This window comes from Cebus imitator, unplaced genomic scaffold (genome assembly GCF_001604975.1).
Source record: "Cebus imitator isolate Cc_AM_T3 unplaced genomic scaffold, Cebus_imitator-1.0 Scaffold156, whole genome shotgun sequence".
Classification (NCBI taxonomy): Eukaryota; Metazoa; Chordata; class Mammalia; order Primates; family Cebidae; genus Cebus; species Cebus imitator.
Window position 1 is genome coordinate 1,014,520 of NW_016107471.1, and position 10,328 is coordinate 1,024,847.

General features: G+C 34.8%; 1 protein-coding gene across 1 annotated transcript in view; it reads left to right on the top strand.

Moving 5' to 3' along the window:
* Positions 1-10,328, top strand: part of PTPRQ (protein tyrosine phosphatase receptor type Q) — a 255,887-nt gene that overhangs the window by 123,109 nt on the left and 122,450 nt on the right. Inside the window, exons 31-32 of the mRNA XM_037743831.1 lie at positions 441-582; positions 3,305-3,574. Of these exons, the coding sequence (XP_037599759.1) occupies positions 441-582; positions 3,305-3,574 (412 nt within the window). The remainder of the gene's footprint in view (positions 1-440; positions 583-3,304; positions 3,575-10,328) is intronic.

Here is a 10,328-nt window from a genome sequence, read left to right on the forward strand (position 1 = left end):
CAACATGGCTAAACCTTGTATCTACTAAAAATTACAAAAATTAGCCAGGCATGGTGGCGGGCACCTATAATCACAGCTACTCAGGAGGCTGAGGCAGGGAGAACTGCTTGAACCTGGGAGGTGGAGGTTGCAGTGAGAGGAGATCGTGCCACTGCACTCTAGCCTAGGGAACAAAGCAAGATTCCCGTTCAAAAAAAAAGAAAAAAATGGCGTAAAAAAGGCAATGATGAGGTTCTTCAGGGCGAAGAGGGTGCCCAATTCGTCCTTACATCATAAGCTGAGCACACTCTATAGCATAAAAAAATGCTAGTATTTATTATAATTTAAAATATCCGTGCTTATTAAATTGTTTGTTAAATAGAGAAGGAATAACTTCAATGAAAATATTCCAAATTTTTTATGATGCATTGGGACTAATAAATTTTTTTTCTGCTTTTCAGAATATATCAGGTTTTCAAACTGAAGCCAAACTTGTTGGACTGGAACCAGTCAGCACCTACTCTATCAGTGTATCTGCCTTCACCAAAGTTGGAAATGGCAATCAATTTAGTAATGTAGTAAAATTCACAACCCAAGAATCAGGTTAGATGCAGTTTTTGAGCCTAAAATATTTCATTTTATATTTAACACCTTTCCCTTTTTTTTTTCTTAGTTTATATGATAAAGTATCATTACTTAAGAGTCTATTCAAAGGGAAATTTCATTTCAGTGTTTTACGTTTGAAATAATATGCTGTATCTGTGTTTGTACATATATATTTACACATTGTTTTTCCTTTTGAACTGAAGAAGTTGAAATTAAAAAGTAGTTTAGAAACAAAATAGCCTTTTAGATATCTGTGAAAATTGTCTAATTCTTAGAACTATTTGAGACAGCTGGGGGGAAAAAAAAGGAGAAATGAACCAGCAGTCACTTTTAACAGCCTGATTTATATTCTTAAGAAACAATATATATAATTTTCTTTTAAGAAGATGAATTGCAACATTTGGAGAGCAAGAGCCATTGCATAAATCCCCTATGCTCCCGTCATCTCGTCTTTACCATGTGGAGGACACTGTTAAATATCACTGACCTAATTCATCAATAGCTTACCTGCTGTGTCACACATGTATACATGACATACCTTGCCTTTGTGTGTACACTGAATAGTTTATATTTACGACTTACTTAATGTTGGCTTAGAAATGTACTTCTCCTTTTCTCAACTGGACCATACATTTAAAGGTACCTCTTCTTAATTTTTTTTTTTTTTTTTACTCCTGTCAACGTTTATTGAATGAGCACAAGATCCCATTCTAGTCATTTCTTCTTAGCAGCTCTGGATACACTTCCTGGTATTTTAGTGAATCTCAAAATTGAGATTGTAGACCACTGACTGCTAAATTAACCATTTTTGCATTAATTTATGACTACCTGAGACTTTTTTTTTCCATAGCATTCCTGCAAGAAAGGCAAAATAAATAGCATTTATAGTGGATAAAAGTACATGCAGTGATTGTCTGGGTTTGGATTTGAGCCCCATGACCTACTACTTGTAAAATCTTGGCAAAGGCTCATGACTTTCTGAGCCTCTGTATCCTTAACTGAAATGAAGCACACATTAACAGTAGCCATCTCATAAGGTAGTTGTCAAAAATATTTGAAAAGATCCATGTAAACCACTTCATACAGTATTAGGTACATAGTAAATGCCCCCTAAATATTACTATTGCCAACATTCCCATGTTACAGATGAAGAAGCCATGATTCAGGCAGATTAGATGAAAAAGACCTTGAGAACATTGGTGAAGAACTTGACTAGAACATTGGCCTCTGACTTCTAGTGAAGAGTGGACATGACTATAGAAAATGCAGGTTGTAAATGAGTGATAGAATATAAAAATGTTCAACCCATAAATTAAAAAAAATTAACAATATTTGTATATGAGGGTAATAAGAATCAAGGCTAATCTTGTAGAAAGTGCTCTGTTAACCAATAAATATTTTTGTCAGTAAGATAAAATTGTACCACAACATTCTATACTCTGATTAGTTAAATAAATAAAATTTTCACCTTTAAATGTTATAATATTACTGGCTAATTTTTTGTTTTGAGGTTCACAAAATCAGAAAAATAGATATTCGTAAAATCTGGATTTATAAGCTAAAGTTCAGCAAATTGTCATCTATCTTGTGTTAACTTATTTTATAAAAATGTTGTTTATGATTTTGAAAACAAGGAAGTGAATAGTTAATAATATTTAATTGCTAGATCCCTTGATCAGCCCAGAAATTATCTTTTAAGAATTTTTAAATGCAACACCTTCCCTAAGTATTCCCCTTTAGTACTGTTGTCTTTATCTTACAGAAGAAGAACAGTTTATAACAGTTCAGTTTAGACCCAGGTAAAGCAGTATAGGCAGGTGAGAGATCACCTGAGTATTCTTTAAAGCATTATGTTTTACATAATGGCAGCAAGTTATTTTCTTTCAATTTTCATTGTTTGTAATCCACAAATTGACTATGTCCCAATTTTTCTTCTACCATTATCTTTTACTCTGACAAGAAAAGTTATTCTACTAATACCAACTTTAGGGGACTTTGGCTTATTGGACATTTCGTGGGAAGTAATCAGTCTCTCTAATGTGCAGTCTCTTTGGTGGGCTGAGATATTGTTCTTTAACCAGGTCTACCAGATACAGTGGATCTCTGAAAAATTGAGTTACTTTCAAGTAAATTCAGAGAGGCTCCAGAAAATAAGACTGAGACTCCTTAAATCTTCCTTCCAATGATTTCTATGAAAGGTACTTAAAGATGAGATCTTCATGATTCTTCCAAAGAAGCCATTCCAGTAAAAAAGCCTTACCTTTAAATTAGTTAGGGGTTTCCAAGTTCTGTGAAGCCCAGATTTGTCACATTAGGGAGGCACCTGCGTGTATGTTTTGTATAAAAATTTTCCATAGTATTGCTAAGATTGTTCCTTTCCGATTAAGAGAGCAGTTATCAAACACTGCCTGGGCCTGGGCTTGAGGCTACACATTTGCTTCTGAGCTTTTGAGGATGTGATTGGTGCTTGGACCGGGAAGATATTCAGTGACTGGTTCAATATTGTAAGGACTAATAAAATAGTGTAAAAAACAAGTCAACAGTCTTTTGATTCAGTCTATGTTAATGACTTTTTAAGCACACATTGAACAGTTGATATATTAAATATTTTTCTAGTTCTACTTCTAAACACAGTTTTATCTAGTTATCACATAATTTAATCAATTATCTACTTACATGTGTATGCATTTTAACTTTGGGCATATGTTTATTTCTTAAGTTCCAGATGTTGTGCAGAATATGCAGTGTATGGCAACTAGCTGGCAGTCAGTTTTAGTGAAATGGGATCCACCCAAAAAGGCAAATGGAATAATTACGCATTATATGATAACAGCTGAAAGAAATTCTACAAAAGTCTCTCCCCAAGATCATGTTTATACTTTCATAAAACTTCTTGCTGATACCTCATATGTCTTTAAAATAAGAGCTTCAACCTCCGCTGGTGAAGGTGATGAAAGAACATGCCACATCAGCACACTACCTGAAACAGGTAACTAACATGAAACAGGTAACTAATGTGAAACCTTTAATTATTTGTGGATTGTGTCAATACCACCTGCAAACTGTATGGCATATTTATCTAAAGATATAAAGCACAATTTAAAAATACGACACAGGCTTTTTTATCCCATGTGTTGCTTAAGTACCAGCTGTGTACTACCTTAACCCTTCTCCAAACCATTGGGAGATTGAGGGAGGGAAAAAAAGAGAGAGAATCTGCTTTACTGTATTTCCACAAATATAAAACCTTGACTTACTAAATTGTGCTTTGCCATGATTTGAAAGAAGGAATAAACATGTAAACCTTTCATGTATATCTTGTTTTGTCTTAATTGTTTTTATGGAAATCTAGATGTTTCCCTGAAGTATATGGCTGAAGTATATCAGACTCATTTCCATATATTCTTCCCCTTTATACCAGCCTTTATCTTTCATGCTAGTTGAATAAAATATCCAGGTCTTTAAGCTTTAGTTTACAAGAAGAAACGCTTACCTTAACTAGAAGTGCTCTATCCTATGTCATAATATCCTTCATCCTATTTTTCCGTATTCTACCTGCTTACATAAATTAAAACCTGATTATTTCCTTATAACACCACTTTCCTGGATGCATGTCCTAACGGGCACTGTGGATATTGGCATAATTGTTAACTTCTGGCACATCCAAACCCTTTATCTTGGAAACGTCTTTTAACCTGTCTCTCCCTTGGAAATCCTCATAGTCTAATTTTGCTTCATGTTTCTATTCTTGAGGCTGTATACCTAGAACATCAACACATAGTCTGCCTTCTTTCTGATTTCAGCATCTAACTCAGCATCCTTTCCTTCTCATTCTTCCAGTGCAACATTTTTTCAGACTATAGTCTTTCCCTTTCCAGGATGGAACAGTTACATTTCAACACCACAATCTCTTGCTCCTTAGATCTCATACCTTGTCATTGTGACTTATCCTCCAGGAAGGGTCCTCACTCTGAGAAGACCACGTTGTTTTTTTTTTTTTTTTTTCCCCCAAGATGCTGGCTGCTAAATATTTCTAAGAAAAAAATAGAAATGATTCTACTTTGTTTGTCTATAAATTCATCATCCTTAATTGTCCCAGTTACTCCACAGTCTTCTATGTAACTGTTGTTTTTACACCATAGGAAATAGGTTCATAGAAATACTTTTCGTTCCATATGAAAATTGTTCTCTTTCCGAACCTAGTCTGTTCTCCCATCATCCATATTTATTGTTATTTACTAATGATATCAGCTATATTGATATGCCCTCCTTCCATCAAAAAAATTTACCCATGTCTTTATTCATGCCCTCCACATATCTTCTCTTAAGATGTCCTTGCCTTACTCTTTCAGGGATCTAGCTGTTCATTTTCATTTTAATATTATGTTATCTCTAGAACATTACTCCATCAATTTATTCAAATCTCTCCTGCATTTATCCTCTTTTTCTTGCACATCCACTCAAATTGTTGAATTTTTATTTTGAGACAGAGTCTTGCTCTGTCACTGGGCTGGAATGCAGTGGTGCAATCTCAATTCACTGCAAACTCCGCAACCTCTGCCTCCCAGGTTCAAGCGATTCTCCTGCCTCAGCCCAGTAGCTGGGACTACAGGTGCACGCCATCACACCCAGCTAATTTTTTGTATTTTTAGTAAAGACAGAGTTTCACCATGTTGGCCTGGATGGTCTTGATCTCTTGGCCTTATGGTCTACCTGTCTTGCCTCCCAAAGTGCTGGGATTACAGGTGTGAGGCAGCGTACCCGGCCAAATTGTTGAAAAATTTCAACTGAAGACCTGGTTGGAGTATCAATGGGATTTGTGTTACATGAAATCGCTGCCTTTTTCTCAGTTTTCTATGCCTCTTCTTGACAATCCACTGTACCCCAACCCTCATAGTTTTATATAATTCCTTACTCCATTTATTCTACATACAATCAGGTCTTATTAATTCAGTTTCCAACATGGCTCTGCAATTTGCCCCTTCTCCACTGTGTCCACCACCATTGTATATTAGAGGAACCTTGTTGCTTCCTTTAATAACATCCTAAGTAGCCTTATCACCCACACTACCTTAGCCTAGTCATAAGTCTCATCTTTCCACTTACTCACTTAATTGAATTAGACCATTTATGCATTGGCAGTTATCTGAACAATAAAGGTTAGACATATCAAGTTGAGTACCTGAAGCACAGAAGTAATAATGAAAGTCATCATGTGGAGGAGATGGGCTAGAATACCCCAAATGTTTTTCTCATTCTCATTGTCTAGAAAATATCCTAGAATTCATCACTAATTAGAATTTGGTTTCTCTCTAATTTTTTATTCTTATATACTTTTATTGTATCTTCTCCTTGTCATATAGCTGATGTCTCCAGCTAAACTTCATTTATTTAGCACACAATTTCACTATTTCAGTATTTTAACTCAGAAAACATTTATGAAGCATCTACTATGAACTAATAATTGACTAGGTTCTCTTCTTTAAACATATTCAACCCTGTTTCATCATCAGCTTGCTTTGCTTCCCTTAGCTGTATTATTATTTTCCCTTTCTATGACACACAAAATCTTACTCATTTTTAAAAGCCCAGCTTAAATGTGCCTTCTTTATTAAAGCCTTTAATGGCATTTCTGGACTTCATCCCAGACTTGCTGACTCATAGCCTCAATGAGTGAAGCTTAAGAATTCATATACTTCAGAATCTCTCTAGGTAATTCTGATATTCTGTAAGTATTGGAGAGTACTGAAGTAGATTACCAGGAACTTTTGAGGACAAGCAAACACTGTCAGAAAGTCCCTCAAGTGGTGACAGGTGTTTTCCCTGTGGGTGGCCAGCACATCATTGCTATGTGGAGTCTGTGAGAAGAAAAAAATGTTCAAATGCAGGCAGGTGGTCTGCATCAGGGTGGTCTAGCACCAGGTAAAATGGTCTTGGATCATTGGACAGGAGCTGAGTCTGGGAACTGGCAAATAAAATACAGGACAATGTATCTGAAATAAATGAGAGATTCAGGAGCAAGGCAGAAGATACTAGGTTGGTGCAAAAGTTACTGTGTTTTTTGCCATTAAAAGTAACATTGAGTACATTGGTCCTCAATGTGGCAGCTTAGACACAGGAATGAAGCAGGAATTCAGTTAATAGAACTGAGACACATGATCCAAATAGCAATGTGCACCTGATACAGAGCCACCTGAATTTAAGGTCCAGGTCTTCGCTANAAAAAAAAAAAAAAAAAAAAAAAAAAAAAAAAAAAAAAAAAAAAAAAAAAAAAAAAAAAAAAAAAAAAAAAAAAAGTCTACTGTAATTGGAAAATTGAATTCCATCTTAACTCAGGATTAAAAGGCTACATATGTGTAGACTGAAGGGATTCTAAATCAAAGAATTAGACAGTTACTACACATATTGTACTATGAACTATGTACTTTCCTACGACTGAGGACCATTACTTCACAAAGCTTGAATTCTGCATCAGAATGTGCAGCGTTATGGCATTGTTTTAGACTTATGGAATCAGAATTTGGGAATTAAATCTTCATTGAAACAAGACATGTGAATAATACAGTGCTGAATTTGGGAACCGCTCGTTTCCATTGTAAACTCTTTGCTTGTAGGAACCACGTCTTATTTGTCTTTGTTTTACTCACAGTTCCTAGCAGAAAGCCTTGGGCATTGTAGGCATTCAAATGTTTGTAGAAGAAAGAAATGAATTGTTTTCTTCTAAAATTCATTATTTTTCATAGGGGTTTTTACTCCATTGCAATATATTATTTCCACATTCCCATCAGGCAAAATTATAAATATTTTCCCTTGTATAAATATAAAAATTAAGGAGAGTCATTTATATAAAACATGAGTATTAATCTATTTTATATAAAATATTTATATAAAATATTAAATTTAAATTAAGGAGAATCATTTATATAAAACATGAGTATTAATTGCTGCTTCAAAAATATTTTGATTTTTATCTTTAAAATTGTTTTACATTTAGTATGTAATTATTTTTATGATTACAATATTTATTAGGTGATTAATTTCATTTTATATAGGTTCACATGACTTGTTTGTTGATAAGAGGTTTGTAAGAACTGGGAAGTTATTGTTCAGATTGGAAACAGTTTTACAGCCTGTTGCATACTTCTAATTTATGTGATCTAAGATTAGTCACAGTGTATAGCCAGCTCTGAGTCACTGACTCTGTACCTATTTTTGACATAAAGTGAAATCAAATTTGGCTCATTCTCTCACTGCCTAGTGTCTGACCTTAACATTCCTTCCAGGGATTGTTGAGTATTTTTTTTTTCAATGTAAACTTTGTCGTATCTGGATGCAGCTAAACGTGTATCATGACAATTTAATTTATGAGTAGATTAGTGTTTGGTGTCTAAGCTGGTTCCATTGTCACAGTCAGATATGTTGGAACAGGGCAGTAAAGCTGAAGGCCTTCAAACTTGATTCTACATTTTAACAGCATTTTATGCCCAAATATACCATATATACCAATAAAAATAATACAGCAAGTCCATGTGCCTGAAGTTCCTAACTTTTGGATCTTGAATTGATTCAAAATGCACTTATCCTTATTATTATCAAAACTTAGCATAACATGTATGGACTTGGAGGACAGTGTGTTAAATGAAATAAGCCAGGCACCGAAAGACAAACTTCACAGGTTCTCACTGATTTGTGGCAGTTAAAAACTAAAACATGGAGATAGAGTGTAGAATGATGGTTACTGGAGACTGGAAAAGGTAGGAGGGTTCAGGGGGGTAGGAAAAGTGGGGATGATTAAGGGTACAAAAACACCGAATGAATAGCGTCTAGTGTTTGATAGCACAGCAGGGTGACTAGTCAATAATTTCTTTTACATTAAAAAATAACTAAAAGAGTATAATTAAAATTTTTGTGAAACAAGGAAATGATAAATGCTTGAGGTGACAGATACCTCATTTACCCTGATGTGATTATTATGCATCGTATTCCTGGATCAAAATCTCTTATGTACTCTGTAAATATCTATACCTACTATGTACCCATAAAAATTTAAATTTAAAATTAAAAAACTGTTAAATCTAGTAAATGTTCGGATTGAATATTTGGTTTTAAAAACTTGGTCTTTTGTGGAAGATAATTTTATAGTTTGGGTTAATTCAGAGCTCTTCCAAGTTCCGTAGTTTAGAATCAAAAGAGAAAAATAAAGTACTTTCTTATTTTTGCATTTCAGATGCAAAAACTTAATTTAGGAAAAGTAAAATGCGCATTTGTGGTTTTTAGGGGTGTTTTTTTCTGCAGTGATTTCTTTATTAGCTTTTTCTCCAATGGAAGGTATCAGGCATATAAAGTGATCCACTGGAAATCCACTAAGCTTGCAAATATATTAATGCTACATTATAATTGACTTGGATTGTATTCAATTTAATTATTAATATCATCATCATCATCATCATCATCATTATTTTAGAGGTAAGATCTCACTGTGTCACCCAGGCTGTAGGGCAATGGCATTATCTCAGCCCACTGCAGCCTCAATCTTTTGTGCTTAAGTGATCCTCCTACCTCAGCCTCCTGAGTAGCTTGGACTACAGGTGTGCACCACCATGCCCAGCTAATTTTTTTGTTTGTTTGAGACAGGATCCCACTCTCTTGCCCAGGCTGGAGTGAAGTGGCACTATCTTGGCTCATTGCAGCCACCACTTCCCTGGTTCAAGCGATTCTCATGCCTCAGCCTCCCAAGTACCTGTGATCATAAGCATGTGCCACCACACCTGGCTAATTTTTGCATTTTTAGTAGAGACAGGGTTTTGCCATGTTGGACGGGCTGTGTCTGGTACTCCTGACTTCATGTGATCTTCTGCCTCGACCTCCCAAAGTGCTGGGATTGCAAGCATGAGCCACCGCTCCCAGCCTGCCCAGCTAATTTTTTATTTATTTTTGTAGAGATAGTCTCACCATGTTGCACAGGCTAGTCTCAAACTCCTCCTTCTGCTTCAGCCTCCCAAAGTGTTGGGATTACAGGCATGAGCCACAGCAGTCCACCTAGTTTATTTGTTAAATAAAATATTTATATATTTTATAAGAATTTATAAAATTATTATATACCATTTAATAGATTGAATGTGGGCAGTAAAAGTGCTGCCCTTCCATGGCTACAAATTACTGCACTAAATCAAAAGTTCACTTTTCCTTTGTATCCTATTTACATAGCTTTCCTCACCCATCTCCTGAATTAAAATTTGAAGTAAAAGATGCAGGAAAAATTGCATGATTCTTGTTGCTCTTAAGCAAGTGAATTAAAACATTCAATTTACCAGTGGGTAATCAATAAAAGCACAAAAAGTATTATAGTTGCCTGTCACAAATCAGAAGGAAATAACTATTAGTATATCTAATTGAAATTCAGGTGTTGTATAAAATATCTTTTCTATAGACTTAATTATTAAATATAATATTTTTCTTAAGAGTGAACATCAGATGAGGAATATCTTTTTACACTTCTTGTAGTGTAGTGGACAGTTGACCAATATATAATTATTCACTGCTTGCTATGTTCAGGTTCTGGGTTTAGGGTTCAAGACCTAAGTTTGAGAGCCAGGTGGCATTGGGGATCTCTGCCCTACACATCCAAATAACTCGATTATTATAATAAAATATATACAATATGCATAAAACAATTAAACACAAACCTACGTAATATGTTGGTCAATTTTGTGGCTTGAAGTTTTGTTTTTTTTTTTTTTTTT